This window comes from Hippocampus bargibanti, linkage group LG14 (assembly GCF_051943395.1).
Source record: "Hippocampus bargibanti isolate YZ-2025 linkage group LG14, ASM5194339v1, whole genome shotgun sequence".
In the NCBI taxonomy this organism is placed as follows: Eukaryota; Metazoa; Chordata; class Actinopteri; order Syngnathiformes; family Syngnathidae; genus Hippocampus; species Hippocampus bargibanti.
This window is the reverse complement of record NC_142747.1, coordinates 20713429-20735618: the sequence shown is the minus strand read 5'-3', so window position 1 is coordinate 20735618 and position 22190 is coordinate 20713429. Positions and strand designations below refer to the sequence as shown.

Sequence of the window (22190 nt, the reverse complement as noted above, 5' to 3'; positions counted from 1 at the left end):
AATGCAATGTGCCTTGTGAATGACTGACAAGACATTTTGTGTTTTCCTCTCATAGTACGGATTTATTGTGAAGATCCATTCAGTAATAATTTAATATATGTATCATAATACAGAGCATCCTTTCCACAAGCTGTGGAATGCAGCACAAAAATCAAAGCTTAGTCCGAGTAGTGTGAAAAAAAGTGCTGTATCGTGTGGATGATCCAAATGGAAGTCATACATAATCATACATTTCATTTCTAAGCGCCTTTCAAAACTCTCAAGGTCACTTTACAGTCACAGGATAAGTGTTTTTCTGTGTGTGAGCAGCGACAGCCACACGCGCCAGCGTTCACTCAACCCAGAATAACTGAAATAGATAGAAAGCCAGCTATCAAGCCAACTATCTATGAATTAGCTATTAGCTAGCTAGCTAATAGATGACTAATAGATAGCTAGCTGGATAGCTAGTTAGACAGCTAATAGATAGCAAATATATAGCTAGCTATGTAGCCAGCAACGGTGACCCCGTTCAACCGGGAATAACTCAAATAGTTCAAGTTAGCTAGCTGGCTAATAGATGACTAATAGCTAGCTAGCTGGATAGCTAGTTAGACAGCTAATAGATAGCAAATATATAGCTAGCTATGTAGCCAGCAACGGTGACCCCGTTCAACCGGGAATAACTCAAATAGATCAAGTTAGCTATCTAGCTAATCGATGACTATTAACATCCGCTACTTACGATAGTAGTCTCCCGCATACACGAGCATGAGGTCTGGCACAGCCACCTCTGTCCATTCGGGTTACCAGCACAACTTTAGTTGGCTGACGAAGCTCTTCGGATGAGGAGCGAAACCTTCAGAGAAGTACAGATGACGGTGGAAGAAACCTTTTCCTCCTCGATGGACCTACTTCAGAGACGCTCGAACGGAGCAGCCATCAGGTCAAATCTTCCGACGGGTCCAAATCCTCCTCTGCTCCGATTGGCTGGGCGGCCGCCGAGGAGTGCCGCGATTGGCTGGAACAAGACAACGGCGAGGAGCGACTCTGCGTGTCGTCCTCATCCTGCGCCATCAGCGCTAATCGGCCCGCCGTCTCTTTCCTGTCCCGCGTCGTCGTCACCCTCCTGACTTTCCTCTGCTCCTCAACGGTCCACATGCTTTCTTCTTCATCGTCCTTGCCTCGCACCTCCCGATCAAAGTCCAACAGCTCCTCCATCATCTCCTCAATCTCCAGCTCAGCGTTGAGTTCTTCGTCCACCACCTCGGAGCGCAGGTCTCCCATGCTTTCGGTCCGGTCCGTCTCGTCGTCTTCGCCGATGATTTTGCGCCTTTCGGGGGGCTCGCTGGCTTGACTCTCGCCGAACTCCAAGATGGTGGGCAGGTTGCCTTGTTTTGGACAGCGCTTCCTCAGGCTGACCAGGAAAGGTTGAGGCAGGGAGAAGATGTCCACGTTGTTTCCCAGGTCGATCCATGTCACACTTGGGAAGCTATTCGGATCCTAGAAAGGAAAGGGAAACGGCGACTGAGTGCCGAATTAGGACCGAGCCACTTGTAAAATAAGTAGGGGGGGGCTTTGTACAGCGATACCGTGGCTTACGAACTTAATTGCTTCCCAGACAGAGTGTCTAAGGCCAAAAGTGTGTAGCCCAAAAAATAATTTCCCATAGGAAACCAAATAAAATGACAAAATGACAAATTAATATCACGTTAACGCTTGAAAAAGAAACAAAAGGAAAAAAAAACCAAACCTTCAAGGCATCCGTTAGCTCCTTCAGAATGGTCCTGGTCAGACGGTTTCCGTTCACGGCCAACGTCTCCAGGTGAGGCAAGGCGGCCAGAGTGGGCAGCAGCAGGAGAAAGGCCTCATCGGTCAAGTCGGTGAAGCCGAGCTCCAAGCTGACCACGGCCGAAGCGTGACGCTGGAGATGCGCGCAGAGACGCTCCGTGTCGTTAGCTACCAGAGGAATGCCGGACAGATCCAGCGCACCGCCGGATGGAGGCGTGGACAGCACCGCCTTCAAACTACAAAACGCACACATACAGAACAGATAGCAAATAGATAGATAGCTAACTAGCCATATAGCTAATAAATAGCCAGCTACGTAGCTAGACAGAGAGCTAATAGATACCAAATGGATACCAAATAGATAGCCAGCTCAGTAGCTAGCTAATAGATAGCAAATAGATGGGAAAAAAGATAGCAAATAGCTAGCTATGGAGGTAGCTAGCAAGATAGCAAATACATAGCAAATGGATAGCAAATAATAGCGAGCTAACTAGGTAGATAGCCATATAGCTTAATCAATAGCCCGCTACATAGCTCGCCAGATAGCTAATAGATAGCAAATAGATAGCCAGCTAGATCGCTAGCTAATAGATAGCATATAGATAGCAAATGGATGGCAAATAGATAGCCATATAGCTAATAAATAGCCAGCTACATAGCTAGCCAGATAGCTAATTGATAGCAAATAGATAGCAAATGGATAGCCAGCTAGGTAGCTAGCTAATAGACAGCAAATGGATAGCAAATAGCTAGCTAGCAAGGTAGCTGGCAAGATAGCAAATAGATAGGCAGCTAGGTAGCTAGCTATAAAACAACAGATCCATCCATCCGCCATCGATGACTCGACGCAATCTGATGCTCTTTTTTTGTCAAATCGACATCGCTCGTTACATTTGTCGACCGTATTGATTTCAAAACGCACGTATTTGCTCATTCGACGTCGCGTTGCCATGACAACGGCGACACTTTTCATATGAAAGCGTTTTGTAATGGCGGCATGTTTTTGCCTCACGCTCGCTTACACCTGCGACGCCTGCGGAATTAATTAAAAGCTGCTTCACAGGGCAGAATAATTTGACATCATCTTTGCGCCCTTTAAAAAAAAAAAAAACAACAACAACATCTACTAATATGATGGCTGTCATCACTGCTATTTGCTCACACTCGGATGAATGTGTGAGGAAGAAAAATACAGCTTACAAACTTCATTGGTTCCCACACAGTGTGTGTAAGGTGAAAAGTTAGTCTTCCAAACATATATTTCCCACAAGAAACCATTCAAATGAGAATAATCCGTTCCCAGGTCCCCATAAAACATAATTGTCTATTAAATAAGCCTTAAAACTACACACAATAGACCTTATTTGATGTATAATAAATGGTATCATAATAAAAGAAATAAACTGTACTATATAATAAAGTTGTTTTAATATTATTTTTGTTATTATTTTTATTTTATTATATTTTCTTTTCATATATTATATATTTTATACAGCTGCGTGTTTGGTTTCAACATTTAGCTTGTAATAGACTTGCACATTCCACCATGACGTCCCCGATCCACTGCTGAAAAGGACGCTGTTATTGGATTGGATTGGATATGCCTTTATTAGTCTCACAGTGGAGAAATTTACATTTACATTATCCTCTCCTCTTTCATCTACAACTGCTTCGTGTCACAAAGAGGGTACAGAAAGTGCTGAAGAATGAATGACTTATTAGTTACCTATTCACTAGCTAGCTAGCTTTCTATCTATTTGAGTTACATCCGGGTTGAGTGAACGCCGGCGAACGTGGCTGCCGCTGCCCACCCACATAAAAATTGATCCTGTGACTGTAAAGTGACCTTGAGAGTTTTGAAAGGCGCTTAAAAATGAAATGTATTATTATTATTATTATGTCTGAATCAATTCACAGCTGTTAATGTGATGTGATATGACACCACGTCCACCAGAGGGTGCCGTTATCCAGGAAATAACTTGGAAAAATGATGAGAACGGCAAATTGTCCTGAAAATAATCGGTACTTGAAGTACTCACCATGCTTGGGGTTTGCGTTTGAGCAGTCCTTGTCTCCTCCACTGAGAGTGAGGGCTGAGGTGATAGGTCAGCTGACGACAAACCTTCTCCATGGCCCCCAGAGAGTCGCCCTCCTATCGGATGTCCAGAGGCACAACTGAACGAATGAAGTCGGGGGTGGAGGGGGGGGGGGGGTCATCTGCCGCAACTTACCGTCTTTGGGCAGTGGACGTATCGCGCAAGGCTGATGATCAGGTCATGCGTGATGGGGTCCACAAGGTTCCGAAAACTAGCGTAGCGGTATAAGACATCGTCCAGAGATGTTGATTCCATACCCAGGTCCTAAAAACACATACACGCCACACCGACATGAAAAATCACAAAGTTGCCATCTTGCTTTTTATTTATCTAGCTTTCCAGTCTAACAGTTGTCCTTTAACTGTGTAATTACAGGCAGAAAATCCCCTCGTATTTCCAAAATTAAAAAAAAAAAATCCAGTATTTGCTTATTATTTGTCATACAACAATAATCTATACATCATTTGAAAGTGATTTAAAGGACGACCGACATCAGAAAAACGTTTTATAGCATCTAAAATACCCAAAACACGCAGTATGATAAAAAATGCAAAATCTGCAAAAAAATGAACCCGGAAGTGGCGATTTTCAGAAAGTCCCGCCCCCAGTTCATGACGTCACGCCAAGATGTCTTGCATTGCTGGAGAATCAAAATAATGGCTTCAGATTGGGAGAAGATGCTTTCTTGTTACACATCCAGTTATGAATATGATTCAAATAGTTCTGAAGAGGAAAGCATACATTTTTGCAATTGATTAAATAATTTATTCTGTGCCATTTTGAGGCAACATTGAGGGGAAATGTCTCACCCAAAAAGAGGCAGAAAATGGCGACAAAGCCGTGTAAGGAATTAATCAGCCCGTTTCCACCGGCTGATAAATTCCTTCCACGGAGTTTGGACGCCCTCTTCTGGCGGCTTTTTGGTGCAACACGAGGTTTTCAGACCAAACAAGTACAGCAAAATACATTGACGTGATGGAAGGACTGCTACAATGTGTCCTTTTTTTCGGTCAGGGGCGTTCCTTCAGTGATGTCACGTCCGGACTCGTCACCAACTCACAAACAAGACTTCCGGAATATTCAGCGCGAGTGTTAAAAGGTAAAATATAGCTATATGCGCTGGAATCTTTGTAAAATACGCTCAGTAGAAGTCATTTGAAGTGATTTTTACAAATTATAGACGCAATTTATCTGAAGCCGTCGGTTGTCCTTTAAATATGCTATTAGAAAATGAGTGGTGAATTATTATTGCCATTTTTGTCACATCCCTCCATTACCTGCCGTAACGTCCTGAGCATCTCCGTGGCCTGGTCGTGTTTGCCCTGCTTGGCCATCAACATCATCTCCTGGATCATTCCGATTCTCCGCTGGTAAGGCGGCGGCGGGTTGGCCCCGCGGCTCAGCCTGTCGCCCGACCTCAGCATCAGGGACGCAAACAGGTCCCCCCGCTCCTTGGCGGGGGTCCGCTTCCAGCCGGCTCCTCCGGCATCGCGGCCCTTGGTCTGTTTGCCCCCCATGGCGCAGATGCGCTGTGATCAAAACAAGCCCGATCCCGGCGGGTAGTCGTTCATGCCGAGGGAGCCATCCGAGCGCCTGCTGATGATCACATTGTTACAGTCCGGACACTTGAAGGGAGCCCGCCGGGATTTAATCTGGATGACAAAGGCACTGGATTAGAAAACAAGAAGAAAGCAGAAGCAGGGCAGGGGATGGGAGGGGAGGGAAAGACTTCATGCAGATCAAGTGGGGAAGAGGTCGGAGGATGCTGCCTGCCAGCACGGCCACTCAAAACGTAGTCTGTCGCCTGTCCCAAACACAACTTCGCCTTGATTTACCTCCGGGAACGACGTGTTGTTGTTGCTTCTGCTGCCGTGTTTTCATTTCAGTCACCCTAACAAGCGATGCGGTGGTGCAGGGAAGCAGTCAGGGCATAGCGGCAATGTTTCCGTCCGCGGTTCTAAAAAGACGATTTGGTCACCAGTGTTCCACTTCCGGAGTCTGTCGTAGAGTCGCCCGCCGTAGAACGTTGTATCAGCGTGACAACAACCGAGCTGAGCGTCTGTTCAAGGATAAGCAGAAGAGTACCTGCCCGCCTTCTCGCTTTTGCTTGGTTTGGGACTGAATTATGGATGATAACCACTGGGCTCGTAGTGAGTGACAGAAGCACGCCCCCAACCGCCTCCAGCCAGAAGGCAGAAAGCAGCGACAAGTTTCCAACGACTCTTCACAACAAAATGGCGATATCTGGACTCCAAACAATCTTGACTCAATATTGCATACGCTGTCGTGTGGTTGACGAATAAAATCAAAGTGAGTCCACCTGTTTGGTTAACGTGTCTAACTTTTATTTGACTTGCCAATTCGTGTCCGTTTCGCCTCAGTCACTCTTTCGTCTTCGACGCCCAGCTGACGTCATCACCCAGCGACTCTAGTCTGATTGTAAACGACGACACCGCAGACGCGGTTCAAAACGGTCACAAAGACTGCCAGGCGATGACTCGTATAATTGACATTATCTTTCAGAAACAACGTACGCAAAATTGACGCTTCGTCACAATCACGACGTGTTTCTCCGCCGGAGGGCGATGTCTTCTTTCTTTCTATCATGTGATTCTTCAGGATTAATCCCTCGTTTCTCGCGGTTAATTGGGACCGAGACCACCCGTGGTAGGTGAATATCCGCGAAGTAGATCCACGTGATAAGACAGAATAAAGGTGCTTGACAGGGTCAGGGAAACTCTTGTGTTGTGTTAAAAGCAAACAAAACTATTTGTAGAACGCATGAATGAAGAAGCACATAAATTAGGTATTTTCCAAAACATATTTATTTGGCCTTAATTACATTCTTATTTACAGTATTAAAACAGTAGGGAGGTCCAATTAAATATCAAAACAATTATGGAAGAGCACCAAGAGTCAATTTTGGCGAATTGTTCCAATTCTCCTTCAGCCTCAAACGGTTCGCCTGAATGTGAGACATCATTTGCAGTCGACAATAAGCAGACATGTCATGTGAATTTCTTTTTACAGGGGTTAACATACAGTGATACCTCGGTTTACGAACCCCTTGGCTTAGGAACTTTTCCGTTTACAACCGTTAAATTTATGAAAAGTTTACCTTGGTATACAAACTATTTTTCAGGATACACGGAGCGCCGCAATGAGTGATGTGTCGTTTGCGAACGAGCCCCTTCTCCTAACAAGAAAACTGCAGCCGACGCATTTTTGTCCTCTATTTCCCGCCCCCCATTCTTCGGTTAAAGCCACGTGATTGGTCAAGAACGCAGCAGTGAGGGAGTGGGATGGGGTAAACATTAGAGACAGGGAGACGACAGAGAGAGAGAGAGTGAGAAAATGGGTAGAAAACAGTGAAATTTGGACTTGTTTCAACTTTGATAGTTTAAAGGCAGAGTATAGACTGCAAGGTTAAAATATCCCATCAATCAGGCTCCACAAACAACTCGCACAAGCCATCTGTATGCTTGATGCAACAAGTTATCCAACCCAGGTAAACAGAACACAATTGATGAGGAACAAGGTCAAATGATGGCAGAGAAAGCACCTCCAAGGGATCATTCCTCAAGATGGTGAAAGAAGAAGGCTACGTTCCTCATCAAGTCTTTAAATGCTGATGAAAGCAGCCACTCCATTCCTTCAAGCCATTAACAACCATCACAAAGGTCAATTAAAAAGACTTTATTGTACAGTTTATTTCTTTATAATACCATAACACATTTATTACACATAAAATAAGGTATGTTTTGTGTAGTTTTAAGTCTTAGAAAAGTAGACAATTATGTTTTATGGGGACCGGGGAACGGATTATTTTATTGGTTTCCTATGGGAAATTAATTTTTGGGACACACACTTTTCGCCTTACACACTCCGTTTGGGAACCAATTAAGTTCCTAAGCCAAGGTCCCACTGTATATATATATTTATATAGGGCCAAAACTACCAGCAAAAAATGTTAGTTCTCTGACGAAGCCTCTTGGATGAGAAGCGAAACGTCCGACACCTTCAAAAAAGTACAGATGACGGCTGAAGAAACCTCATCAATAACCTTGCCATTCATAATTCATATTTTGTATCCACTCAAACAGCAGAACGGGATATGTGTGCAATTGGAAGATCTAGGAAACGCTAGCAAGTCCCCTTCCTTAACTCGCACCGTTTTTTTTTCAATACTGAAGGCAGACGTTAGAGTTAGATAGCTAATAGACAGCAAATAGATAGCTAGCTAGATAGCCAGCTAGTTAGTTAGCTATCTGACTGATTGGCTGGTTATCTAGCTAGCTAGCTATTTATTCGCTAGCTGTCTTAACTAGCTATTAGCTAGCTAGCTTCCGGGTTGAGTGAACGTTGCCGCGTGTGGCTGCCACTGCTCACCCACAGAAAAAAAATATAATCATAATACATTTGATTTATAAGCGCCTTTCAAAACTCTCAAGGACACTTTCCAGTCCCAGGATAAGTTTTTTGGGGGTGAGCAGCTGTAGCCACACGCGCCAGGGGCTTTGTGAATATTTTAAACCATTTAAAACACATTTCTATTATTTTCATGTATTTACATTCATTTATTTTTCTGATATACTTAATATTTTTTTTACACGTTTGTAATTTCTGTCAAAATATTTCACTTTTTGTCTGAAATGCGGTATTTTTTATTGTTGGAGTTCAGGATGGGTCGGGATGTAGTCATTTTTTTGGGGTCCCAAAACTTTATTATACCGTACCTGTCTATTTTTATAATGTGCTATTTGCATATTTTTCCATCAAGTATTTTGTTATGATTATAAATGTATCTAATCAACAATTTAGTCTCATATATATGATAATGTATTGATCATCCTTTCAATCTATTAGCTAGCGAGCTAGCTATTGGAGTCAGGAAACAATTAGCTATCAAGCTAGCTAGCTAAAATGTCTCCTGTGACCTTGAGAGTTTTTGAAAGGCGCTGAGAAATGAAATTTATTATGATGATTATTATTATTATTATTATTGGGTGCGGGTTTCAGGGGGGGGGGTGACTTGCAGTTAGAATGTGTAGCCTGCCGGGGGCGCTTTATCATCTTTGTTGCTCTCTAAGGAGAAAGGAGGAATGCGAACATCAAAATGGGAGCCATCAGTCCTCTCGATGCGAAATGTTCCCCTGAACATTCAAAAAACAAAAAAAAGGAAAGCCAGGGTGTTAATCACACTGAAAATTGTGAAATGAAAAGAAAAGTACAGAAAGGTAGAGAAGAAAACCTCACCACATGTGACCGCTAGGGGCTTGGAGAGAGACATGGCTGCTGTATTGAAATGCTGGCTGCTCTTTGGACAACACCGGCTCCTTTTATCGCACCAAAACAAGCCCAGAATGACACACACACACACACACACCAAAAATATTGTAAGCAGCCATTTGAAACACAAATAAAATAATAATAATAATAATACATTTGATTTATAAGCGCCTTTCAAAACTCTCAAGGTCACTTTACAGTCACAGGAGTCCAGCGTTCACTCAACCCGGAACAACTCAGATAGAAAGCTAGCTAGATAGCTAATAGATAGCTAATCTTGTTATCTAGCTGGCTATCTAGCTATTGTATCTATTAGCTATCTATTCACATCTATTCATTAGGTATTAGTGACTTTTTTGCTAGCTAATAGTTATCTATTCGCTAGCTAATAGCTATCTACTCGCTAGCTATTAGCTATCTATTCGCTAGCTAATAGCTATCTATTCACTCGCTAGCTTGCTTTCTATTTGAATTACTTCCGGGTCGAGTGAACGCTGGCGCGTGTGGCTGCCGCTGCTCACCCACAGAAAAACTTATCCTGTGACTGTAAAGTGACCTTGAGAGTTTTGAAATGCGCTTTGAAATGAAATGTAATATAATAAATAATATCATAATACCACTTGTCAATCAAGAGTGTGTGAGTGAGTTGAGTGGCACTGACCCTGCCGACCACGCCGCGACCTCGCACCGTCTCCAGCGTTCCGGACAGGCTGAAAATCCTCCAATGTCTTTCTCTCAGCTGAACCACCTCATTGCCCATATTCTCCAAACGGATGCAGTATCGCCACTTGACAGGAGGACAAGGAATTATGGAACAATGGATGACATTAACTCATTCATTGCCAAACATGCAAAAATGTGTCCACTGCAGGGCCAGGGTTTTTGTCATTTTCACTCAAATTGCAGTACTGGCGGAATATTGAGTTTTAGGACCACATAAACATTCAATTCATTGTTCCACTACTCACCCAGTATACGTGAGAATTCTGACCTTCCTAAATAGAGACAGAGAGAATCACAGTTAATCATAATAATAATAATAATCTAGCTAACTACCTCACTGGCTATCTAGCTAACTACCTAACTGGCTAGCTACCTAGCTGGCTATCCTGGTGGCTACCTAGTTGGGTATCTTGCTGGCTACCTAGCTGGCTACCTACAGTAGTTAGTATCTATTATGGTAGATTTGCTATCTATTAGCTATCTGGCCTGCTGGCTCACTATTTCGCTGGCTACCTAGCAGGCTATCTAGGTAGCTATCTAGCTGGCTACCGACAGTAGCTAGCAATGTATTTACTATACGTATTTGAGTGTAAGGTGCGTTTATTTACCCGCATGCCCATGTAGAAAGGAATGACGGTGACCCGGATGTTCTCCGTGGTCTCCCTGTGGACGTCCGAGAGTTCCAACCAAGGGTGATTCTTTTCCTGCCAGGCTTTCAGGGTGTCCCTGGCAACGAACGGAGGAGCTACCGTGGAGCAGAGAAGGACAAGATAAGTAAGGAAGAGAAGTCCAAGATGGCGCCCCGAGAGTGGCTGCCTTTACAGCAGCTCCCGTATTTCATTTTTCTACTTCTTCTTTTCCTTTCCTCTTCCTGTCATCACTTTTCTGCTGTGAAATGTACATTTTTCTACTGCGAGGCTAATAAAGGGCTAATCCAATCCAACCCAAGAACGGTAACAAAGTGACATTCTTGTCAAACGGAGGGTGACAACAGACTGGTCGGCGAATGCTTACATTTGGCAGGGTTGTGCATGAGGAAGCGTTCAAACAGCTCATGTTGGATGGGGATCTGCTCAGCGGAGTTGTACGGCAGGATGTCTTCGTGGCTCACGTAGTCCAGGCCTGATGAAAAAGGAGAGACTAATTTAAAATATGCGACGGTGGATGACTGCAACTTGAAAAGTGACGGCTACTTAGATGGCTTCGGGAAGATTTTATTTGTATTCTTTTTTGTACTTTTCTTATTTTTGTTTTTGTCTTATTTTTTATTTTATTTGTATCTTTTTATTTTGTATTTATTTTTTTTATTTACATTTTTTAATTTAAATGGTTTCATTAAAATGTGTTAAATAAAATTTGTTAATTAAAATGTGTTAATTAAAATGGCTAAAATGGTTAATTAAAATGGGTTAATTATTTTTTTTTATTTGAAATTCTTTCTAATTTAATTGTTATTAATTTAAATTGTTATTACTTTAAATTGTTATTACTTAATTAGGTAATCTTTATTTTGACCTTTATTTTTAGCTTTATGGCCATGTGACTTTAGTTTGGGCGTGGTGTTTGTGTAATTTTTTTATTTGTTCTTTATTTAAATAGTTTTTATTGTTTTTATTTATTTGTTATTTTCTATTGTCTATTTTTCATTTGGCATTTTTTCATTTATTATTTTGTATTTTTAGCTTTATGGCTGTGGGAGTTTAGAGTGGGTGTGGCTATCTAGGACAACATAAACATTCAACATTTATTTATTTATTACACGCAGTTGTGGATGTGTATAGTATTATAGTCTTATTATGCTTGTCTGTGACTGTAAAGTGTCCTTGAGAGCTTTGAAAGGCGCTTAAAATAAAATGAATTATTATTATTATTATTTATTCATATGCGGTAGCGCTCAGAAGTGAGATGGCTGAAAGACGGATCAGGCGCACGCATACCTGGGATGGCGTAAAGCGCTCTGCTGTCATCGTGGTTGGCCAGAAACGTCACCGCCTCCGTTTGTGATCTTTGAGACTGTCAAATGCATTTAGAACATTTAGAAAGAAAAAAGTTTCAATCGGGAAATTGGTCAATTTCACTTTTTTCAAAAGGCAAAGTACACCTGAAATTCACAGCCTTTTAAAATGATAACCTAAGTCAAATTATTTTTTGTTTTTTGCCTTTAAACACCTCCCATGCTGAAATTGTCTACATCCTCCATTAAAAAAACAACAACATTCCATTCTAGACTTGAAAGGAAATTATTACGGCATAAAAAATGATCAGAATGTGTTTTTTTCTTATTTTAACTCATTCACTGCCTGACGATGTGCAAAACATGTGTCCACTCCAGTGCCAGGGTTTTTATCATTTTCACTCAAATTGCAGAACCCACAGAATATTCTGTGGGTTATATCCGGTGTTCTACCGGAAACAAATTCCTTGTGTGTCCTACATACTTGGCAATAAAGATGATTCTGATTCTGATTCTGATATTGACTTTTAGGAGGACATAAACATTCAATACAGCGTTAGAAACCTTATAGACTCTTTGAAGTCTGGAGTTATCTGAGCTGGAAATGGGGGCAGCTGTCCAAACTACAATGCCATGTTTAGGACGACAAATATCCCATCCTTAAGGCTCCACAAATAACCCGCACAAGCCATCTGTATACTTGATGCAAAAAAACTATCAACCCAGCTAAACAGAACACAATTGATGAGGAACAAGGTAAAATGATGGCAGAGAAAGCACCTACAAGGGATCGTTCCTCAAGATGATGAAAGAAGAAGGCTACGTTCCTCATCAAGTGTTTTATGCTGATGAAAGCGGCCACTCCATTCCATGAAGCCATTAACGACCATCACAAAGGTCAATAAAACCACTTTATAATACAGTACAGTTTATTTCTTTAATTATAATACCATAGCATATTTAATATACATTAAATGAGGTATATTTTGTGTTTTTTTTAAGGCTTAGAGAGTAGACAATTAGGTTTTATGGGGACCTGGGAACGGATTATTCTCATTTTAATGGATTCCTATGGGAAATTATTTTTTGGGATACAAACTTTTCGCCTTACACACTGTCTGGGAACCAATTAAGTTCGTAAGCCAAGGTACCACTGTAGAACGGTGCTAAATACACAAACTTACAATGTGAGGGCAATCTCGAGTATCAATCAAAACTTGGTAGTAAGTGTGAGTCTTCCCCTTCACTTCTTTGGAGCCGTGGGCACCGGGGGGCTCCGACTTGCTGGGGAGGGGATAAAAAAATTCCAAAGATATGAACGTTGGGCCTGCATAGGATCAAAATAGCGGCGAAAAATGCAGCGACTCTGGAAAGAGGGAGGGGCTTTTACCTCTCAGACATGGGCGGCGTGATATCTCGATCGTACAGTCTGGCGTGCCACGGAAACAAGACGATACCTCGATAGCCAAAGACGCTGTGGAGAAAGAGCTGAGAAAAGGAAATGAGATCAAACGGCTACATGCTAACGTGTTGAAAATGGATTGACAGTGATACCTCAGCTTAGGAACGCTTTAGCTTCCCAATTGTTCGCTTTACGGACATTAAATTCGCGAGAATTATAATCTTGGCATACAAACTACTTTTCGGGAAACACATAGAGCGCCACAGTGGCGGGCTGACTCGTTTTCCATACACACTTTTTTTTTCTCTTTGATTGCAGACGTGGTTTGTTATCAAGTGGAGTACTTTTGCTATTATGGGACCGAAAAAGACCCTACCTAGATAGCTATACAATCAATAGATAGCTAGCTAGTTAGCTAGCTAGCGAGATAGCTAATAGATAGCAAATAAATAAACAGAGGCAAATAAATCAAGTAATGCATGTTTATTTCTTTAATTACAATACAATAGCAAATTCATTACACATATAAGGTACATTTTGTGTCGTTTTAAGGCTTATTTAGTGGAAAATTATGTTTTATGTGGACCTGGGAACGGATTTTTTTCATTTTTACTGGTTTCTTATGGTAAATACATGTTTGGCAGACGAACATTTGGCCTTACACACACTTTCTGGGAACCAATTAAGTTTGTAAGCTGAAGGTATCACTGTACTTGAAAGATTGGAAGGTCACAAGGTTAAATGAAATGGTGAAAACTCAAAACAGATCATGACGAAGCGAGAATGTGTTGGCCGTCATCCGACCTGCGACCTTTCCAAAAGTCTGGCAGTCCAACACGAATGTTTTTATTTACCTGCCCCGTCTCGTATTTGCCGTGCTGCTTCAGAGCTTCAAACACTCCCACCGTCTCCAAAATCTTCCCCTCGGGCCTGTTCCTGCCAAAGAGAGGCAACGTCAATATCATCTGCTTGGAGTTGACAACAAACACATTTTTAGCCTTCGTAAAGAACATTTTGTGCTGTGAGAATTTATTTCATAATAATAATAATAATAATAATAATAATAATAAGAAGAAGAAGAAGAACAAGAAGAAGAAAAGAAGAAAAAGAAGTTAATATTACTATTATTATTTTAATTATTATTATTATTATTATATTCCTATTATTATTATTATTACTATTATTATTATTATTACTACTCCTATTATTGCTATTATTACTATTATTACTATTATTACTATTATTACCATCATCATCATCATTATTATTATTATTATTATTATTATTATTATTATTATTATTATTATTATTATTATTATGACAGTCCAGTGGCAGTATTTGAACACTCTTGTGATGTTCTTAAGCAAAATAATAATAATAAATAAAGAAAATCAACAATAATAGTGCTATTGTGACATAGTTGCCGCTCGCCCCACGCCGAAACTAAAAAACAACGTTGCCACGCCAACAATCTGTTTTGTGTCCATGGCCGTTCTTTTCTGTTATTTTGCTGTTCATCACATTCCACTAACATGTAGATTTTTATGTGTTTATCATCAAAAAAAGATCCTTTTTATAGAAATAATCTACATATTCGTAATCTCAATGGTAACTTTTGACAAGATTGAGGTTTGAACACCTTTCACTTGTCAGACGTGATCAATTCCGTTAGATTTGCAATGCATAAACATGCAGATTTTTACTTATGGTGGTACGGGGACGACAGCTGGTCACAAACATGTCTGCTAATGCTAATCTTTACAACGGAGATCGAGTGGGGGATTAATTTGTTGTCGCGCTGTCTATTGGTTTCATATTAGTTTCAGATATATCCTCGGATAATACAGATGTATTTAAAAAAAATTGGGTCTGGAGGTCGTGGTCGTAAGTATGGGTGGTCGTAAGTCCAGCCGGTCGGCTGGCTATTAGCTATCTACCCTGCTAGCTATCTGGCTGGCTATCTATTAGTTAGCTGGTTAGCTTTCTATCTATTTGAGTTATTCCGGGTTGAGTGAATGCTGGCACAGAAAAACTAATCCTGTGACTGTAAAGTGAAAGAGTTTTGAAAGGCGCTTAGAAATGAAATGTATTATTATTATTCTTATTATTATTATTATTATTATTATCGCGAATTTAATGTTCGTAAGCCTAAAAGTTGGTTAGCCAAAGCGTTCGTAAGCCGAGGTATCACTGTATTTATTTAATTAGTGACATTCAGTGTGTATTAGCTAACTTTCTATTAGCGATTTTCCAGGTGCTACGTTGCAGTCCAGAAAGCTCGAATTGATACGGAAGGACTTCTTTAATCGATTGCAAACATTTATGCTTTCCTCTTCAGAACTATTTGAAGCATATTCATAACTGGATGAATAACAAGAAAGCATCTTCTCCGAATCTGAACTCTCTGAAGCCATTGTTTTGATTCTGGAGCAAGGTAGTGTGTGACCAATAGTGACGTCACGAACAAGGGGGCGGGACTTTCTGAATCTGCCCAGTTCCGAGCTAATTTTGTGGCAGTTTTGGGACACTTGAAATCATTTATATATATATATACATATTTTTTTTGAGGAAAACAGTCGTCAAAGTGCCATGAACGACAAGGCAATGCCCAGAAATCCGCTCGACAAATGCCATTGAACGCAACACGTGACAGCTACGCCACCGCTTTTAAGCACACGGGAGACACATGCTGAAATGTATAATTGTGTTTAAAACGAGTGCGCCGCGTACAAATGTTGGCGCGTGACCTTTTTTTTTCCCATCTTCAGGAAGGAACTCGCGGCTAGCTTGGTCTTTAGCTTGTTAGCTGTGACAGGATGAGGACATTGGCGATGTGTCTTACCGTGACGACATGAACCTCTTCTGTTGAACGACATTGTACATTCCGCAGGTTCGGCATTCTCGCGGTGATCTATTTAATTCGAATTTACTGTCAACCACGCTTAATAATCTATGCGCGTGTTTATTGTATTTACTGAAAGTACTCAGCAGACCTCTACGTAACGCACAGGCCGCCATCTTTGTTGGTGGTGGCACGCTTCGACGCACGGACGACGCACTTACTTACGTACGTGCAAGGGTACCGATGCTGCCTTCAGGGACAAAGAAAATAGTACGAACCGAAGAATATCATTATTACGAACGTCCTCTGAAGATGGAGGACACTGATTCACTGTTGCGAGGGAAAAGCCGAGAGGAAAAGAAGACGAACGTCCTTTACACTGATTGTTTTGTCAGTCTGCTGTAAACGACTCACATCTGTGGTTAGCTTACTTACTTGTTCAGATGACTTTTGATCATTATTTTTTTAGGAATACTTCTGATTTGTTTGCATCTTTTGAATATAATTTATTTTAATTTCTGACAATGCGACATATCCCAAATCAAGTCAAAGTAATGCCAACAGAAACGGCTTGCTTTGTATTTTATTTCATTTGACGACGTGTTGTGGGCTGCTTTTTGAAAATACAGGGGAACCCAAAGGCCTCAAAAACAATCACGTGGAATAACACGTGGAGCAAATGAAATTAATTCGAAACAATATACGAACGTTAATTTCTTCCCATATAATGTAACGAAACATTATAATCTGGCGTTTTTTTTTCTTCTCTTTGAATGTCATTTAAAATTCAGTTTACACAAGTGATCATGTGATTCATACGTCAGGTGGTCACGGGGGTAAAAACATGGCCGACTGCGAGGAATTGGATTGATCTCATGAACTACTTTCTAACATATTATTTTTTGGGGACATTCTCTTGATAATTAACTATATTGGTACCGTTACATGAAATTATGGCTTCGGCGTTCGTGGTCGGGGATCAGTTCAGAAACAAGGTGACAGAACTGTTGGAAGTGACTGACTCGCCTCTTCCGGAAGAGCTGAAAACGCAACTGGGGGCGCTCGTTGAAAAGAAAGGACAAATAACTTTAACCTTTCGCACAGCGAGACAACTAAAGAAGTACCTTCAGGATGAAGGTACGGAAATGGGATGTCTAAGCAAGCATATTGCTATTTAACTCAACAAGAATATTCGCGCGTTTTACAAGAAATGAAGCTAAAAATCTGCACCCAGATTTACATATATTAGCGATGTGACAAAAATGTGCAATAATAATTCATCACACATTTTCTAATATCATATTAAAGTGCGTTTAAATAGCGTTGAAATGATGTATAGATTATTGTTCTATGACAAATAATAAGGAAATAAAGGAATTTTTAATTTTCGAACTATGAGTGGATTTTCTGCCTGTAATTACACAGTTAAAACAATGAAAATCTGTGACCGAATTCTTTATTACAGTTTAATCGATCATAACTTTCTTAATTTTTGGCAGATCGTAACGAGTAAGGTACCATTGGCAAGTTTTTGAAATTCTAAACAAGAAAAGATTCGAAATATAAATGAGCAAATATCAGCGATCGACTGCAAGCAGATTTTCGTCAGAAATCCAAAATGGCCGTCACTAAATCCTAGGAAAGAAAATTGCGAGCTCTAGAAATGTATATGCTAATGCTTCTTTTTGTTTGAAACTTGGCAGTTATAGAGAAAAATATATATTCTACCACTTTTATGAGTTAGGAAAATACAACATACTCACCTTTATAAAGTGTAGTGTTGGCAAAAAGAGCGTACACTTCAATCAATTTTTTACCCTGTTTCTCGTTGTCGTCAAGGGAAATTTCAAGAACCAACATGGAGGGAAACGTGTAATATGTCATCATAAACTGCATAGATTTAATAAGATTGTGGATTTAATATTGTTTATTTTCTAGGACATCCTTTCTATTTGCATGATTTGTTGGAGGATAGTTCACTGGACCTGCCGGAGTTTGTGAAACCCCCGAGGGTAAGTCTCTACAGTATACAGCTAACACCCGACTTACGATCAACTCGATTTACGACCACCCGTACTTACAACCACGACCTCCAGACCCTATTTTAAAAATTTTAATTCTACGCATAGCACCGCAACGCGTTAGCAGGCCGGCAACGTGTACGACAATTTTGGCCAGCCAGCCAGCATCTCACTCGCACAGCAATCGACTGTGTGATGGCACCAGAGGGGGGGAGTTTGCGAGTTATTTAGCCTCCGAGTCTCCATTCAACATTTTGAATGGATTTCGACTTGCGACCATTTTGACTTACGACCGTTTGGTCGCAACGGAACTCGGTCGTAAATCGGACGTTACCTGTGTGTGTGTGTGTGTGTGTGTGTGTGTGTGTGTGTGTGTGTGTGTGTGTGTGTGTGTGTGTGTGTGTGTGTGTGTGTGTGTGTGTGTGTGTGTGTGTGTGCAAAATGAGCTAGTGGAATATGGAAAATGGATGTGATGACTTTTCTGTAATGGCAGAACCCTGAACTGGTCGCCCGTTTGGAAATCATTAAAGCCAGACTAGCAAACGAGGAATACAACAAGATGACACGAAATGTAAACAATCAGGTAAATATTTTTTTTCATCAAATATTGGTAAGCAATTGATATTTTCCCACCCATTTTGTTTCCTGGTCGCGTTTTGCTTACAAGTATTTCATATTAGTATTAAAAAGTATCATTGGAATGAGTTGAGATATTGAAATAATGTTTAGTCCCATAGTCATGTGGTTAAATGATATTTTGAAGGCAACTACGATCATTTGTTATTGTTGACATTACTATAAAATTGTTTTGTTTTGTTTACAAAAAAAAAAAAGACAATCATCACAATGTGGTTGAAACACGCTGTGTTATAGTCTTAACTCCATCATTTTTTCCCCCTTAGAATTCTTACAGATTGATTTTATTTCTACTCTTTTCCAGGAAATGAACCGTACTGGAACACTGGCAGATTTGGGACAGCAAGGTTAATTTGTTGAACGGTTTCCATATCACTCCAAAGGGGACGCATGATGTCAAAATTCTATCTCTGTGACTCCTTTATTTTCCTGTATATGTTGGTTGTCCATGTGAAGCGCTTTGTTCAAGCTACAGCTATTGTTAAAGTGCTATATTGTAAATTAAATGTTTTATTATTATTATTATTATTATCTATTTGCTATCTGGCTAGCTAGCTAGTTATGTAGCAGGGTATTTATTAGCTATATGGATAGATAGATAGATAGATAGATAGATAGATAGATAGATAGATAGATAGATAGATAGATAGATAGATAGATAGATAGATAGATAGATAGATAGATAGATAGATAGATAGATAGATAGATAGATAGATAGATAGATAGATAGATAGATAGTGTAAATTAAAAAAAGGAACTGCACACATTCTGCATCAGGTAGCTGTGCTATTTATAGAAAATATACAATTTAAATACTGTACAGATATAAGCATGTATGCAACTGCAATTCGAATACAGATTAAAGCTTATATGCAAAACATCAAAGAAAATTATTTACACTGTCTATGTTTTTTGTGTGTTTCTGAAGTACGATCAGCCAAAGCGGTGGCCGTCACTCTTTTCAACTTCCTGGTGACCATCGTTGCTACGTTTGCCTGCTCCTACATGGGCAGTCAATATCTATTCACTGAAACAACAGCGGTAAGATACATATTTCATAGGACTGAAGTACAGTGATACCTTGGCTTACAAACTTAATTGATTCCCAGACAGAGTGTGTCAGGCGAAAAGTGTGTATCCCAAAAATCAATTTCCCGTAGGAAACCATTAAAATGAGAATAATCTGTCCCCAGGTCCCCATAAAAAAATATTTTTCTACTTTTTAAGACTTACAACTAAACAAAATATACCTTATTTTATGTATAATAAATGTGCTATGGTATTATAATTAAATAAATAAACTCTACTGTATAATAAAGTCGTTTTATTGACCTTTGTGATGGTCATTGATGGCTTGATGGATGGAGTGGTCGGTTTCATCAGCATTAAACACTTGAGGAACGTAGCCTTCTTCTTTCACCATCTTGAGGAATGATCCCTTGTAGGTGCTTTCTCTGCCATAATTTTACCTTGTTCCTCATCAATTGTGTTCTGTTTAGCTGGGTTGATAGCTTTTTGCATCAAGTGTACAGATGGCTTGTGCGAGTTATTTGTGGAGCCTGATTGATGGGAATTTTAACCTTGCAGTCTAAACTGTCTTTGAACTATCAAAGTTGAAACAAGTCCACATTTCAGTGTTTCCTATCCATTTCTCACTCTCTCTCTCTCTCTCTCTCTCTCTCACTGTCGTCTGCCTGTCGCTTTAATATTTAAAACACCTCCCCTCATTGCTGCGTTCTTGACCAATCACGTGGCTTTAACCGAAGACTGGGGGCGGGGAATAGAGGACAAATATGAGTCGGCTGCCATTTTCTTGTTCGGAGAACGGGCTTGTTTGCGAACGACACATCACTTATTGTGGCCCGTCGTGTGTATCCCGAAAAATAGTTCGTATGGCAAGGTACCATTTTCATAAATTTAACGTTCGTAAACCGAGAAGTTCGTAACCCAAGGGGTTCGTAAACCAAGGTATCACTATATTGAAAAATATGTTTATTTTTATCGTGTTTTTTTTTCTTTTCTTTTTTTCTAGCGAGTAATATCTGCTATGATTGCAACATCTGTGGTGGGGCTAGCGGAGCTGTATGTTCTGGTCCGGACTATGGAAGGGGAACTCGGGGAACCTTAGCGCAAGGAGTAAAGGAACGAATCCAACGGGCGGGAAAGAAAAAAAATATATAATTTCATCTACACATACTGTGTTAGCATTATTGGACTAACAGAGCCTTCAACATATGAACGTTTCACTTTCTTGCAAAGTGGGATGGAATAGTTTTTTTTTTTATTCGGTGGATGGGGGGGTTGTGAATGGTTTATCAGATCAGAAAACCTTTATTCGTCCCACAATGAGGAAATTTGCAAAATAATAAGTTTAATAAGTGCAGAATCAGTTCTTAAGGTCGTTTTTGGGCATTTTTTTTACATATCTTGAAATACAGTAAACAGCCTCTTATTTCCCATGTAAAGGGGTCAAGTCCTGCGGCGAAGAGGAAAAAAAAAGCATTTCATCAAATTTCCTGACTAAAAAAAATGTTAATAAATGAATGAAGTAGTTCCCATGAATTCTCATTTAACTCATTCACTGCCAGACGATGTGCAAAAAGTGTCCATTCCAGTGCCAGGGTTTTTGTCATTGTCATTCAAATTCCAGGACCCACAGGATAGTGAGTTTTAGGACTACGTAAACATACAATGCAGCGTAAGAAACCTTAAGACTCTCTTATTCCATCAGAAAAAAACAAGTTAATTCCTAAGTTATATGGGTCTGGAGTTATGGGAGCTTGAAATGTAATCTCTCTCAAGTCAAATGTCACCAAAACACATCCAAAAAGATTAGCGTCCACCATCGCTTATTAAAAAAAAAAAAAAAAAACAATTCAAACAAGACTGAGCTGATCAGTCATTTCTGATCCCTTCTTGAGATATAAATTCATATTTTTGTTGCCTTAGTTTTCTATTCTTTTTTTTCTATGCGGCCTCTTGTTTGGTCATATCGCATAAATGGGAGGATTAAAAGATGTAACTACATCTGGAGGGGAGGAAAAAAAAGTATTTTCCTGAATTCTGAGATTTGACACCCGGATTAAAGGTTTATTGAAAGATTATTTGGTATTAAAGATGATTGTGATATGCAGAGATCACTATCCAACGCACGACTGTCTTGTCCATCCGTCATGTTTGGCGGATGTATTAAACTTCTCATGTAATATTTCAAAACTTAAATCCACGTAAAATTGCAGGACCTGTAAGCTGATAGACCCCAAAGCTTTAGCTTTAATTTTCATTCGTTTATTCCGCCGGTCTACTGTACGTAACCCCCCCCGATAAGATTTACAGAGTAGCGATTTTAAAAAAACAACTATTTCCTTTCACAAGGCAGCATTTTAATCAGGATGTTTTTCAAAATAAATCTCAGAAAGCCACAGTAGACATTAACCCGGCCGGCATAGTTTACCTT

General features: G+C 40.2%; 3 protein-coding genes across 7 annotated transcripts; 1 reads left to right on the top strand and 2 right to left on the bottom strand.

Moving 5' to 3' along the window:
* Window positions 1–34: 34 nt before the first annotated feature.
* lrrc75a (leucine rich repeat containing 75A) lies at window positions 35–6258 on the bottom strand. 4 transcript variants are annotated; one of them, XM_089014436.1, is made up of 7 exons: window positions 5952–6258; window positions 5702–5864; window positions 5144–5518; window positions 4002–4130; window positions 3810–3922; window positions 1733–2006; window positions 35–1482 (listed from the first exon to the last, which is right to left on the bottom strand). In XM_089014436.1, the coding sequence occupies exons 3-7, from the start codon at window positions 5381–5383 to the stop codon at window positions 922–924; spliced, it is 1317 nt and encodes a 438-aa protein (XP_088870562.1). In that variant the 5' UTR covers window positions 5384–5518; window positions 5702–5864; window positions 5952–6258; the 3' UTR covers window positions 35–921. The 4 variants fall into 4 exon arrangements, with proteins under 4 accessions (XP_088870562.1, XP_088870563.1, XP_088870561.1 ...); XM_089014437.1 differs by having other exon boundaries at window positions 5702–5823; XM_089014435.1 differs by having other exon boundaries at window positions 5702–6088; window positions 6187–6215.
* A 1289-nt stretch (window positions 6259–7547) lies between these two features.
* On the bottom strand, window positions 7548–16279 carry poldip2 (polymerase (DNA-directed), delta interacting protein 2). 2 transcript variants are annotated; one of them, XM_089013298.1, is made up of 11 exons: window positions 16077–16279; window positions 14089–14164; window positions 13223–13320; window positions 13017–13116; window positions 11816–11891; window positions 10893–11000; window positions 10487–10623; window positions 10124–10150; window positions 9817–9942; window positions 9123–9202; window positions 7548–9019 (listed from the first exon to the last, which is right to left on the bottom strand). In XM_089013298.1, exons 1-11 carry the CDS (start codon window positions 16250–16252, stop codon window positions 8905–8907), a joined length of 1119 nt encoding a protein of 372 aa, XP_088869424.1. In that variant the 5' UTR covers window positions 16253–16279; the 3' UTR covers window positions 7548–8904. The 2 variants fall into 2 exon arrangements, with proteins under 2 accessions (XP_088869424.1, XP_088869425.1); XM_089013299.1 differs by having other exon boundaries at window positions 14089–14170; window positions 16077–16276.
* A 634-nt stretch (window positions 16280–16913) lies between these two features.
* vma12 (vacuolar ATPase assembly factor VMA12) lies at window positions 16914–21291 on the top strand. The gene is made up of 6 exons (XM_089013300.1): window positions 16914–17213; window positions 18015–18088; window positions 18591–18680; window positions 19038–19080; window positions 19662–19774; window positions 20766–21291. Exons 1-6 carry the CDS (start codon window positions 17030–17032, stop codon window positions 20859–20861), a joined length of 600 nt encoding a protein of 199 aa, XP_088869426.1. The 5' UTR covers window positions 16914–17029; the 3' UTR covers window positions 20862–21291.
* The last annotated feature ends 899 nt before the right edge of the window (window positions 21292–22190 follow it).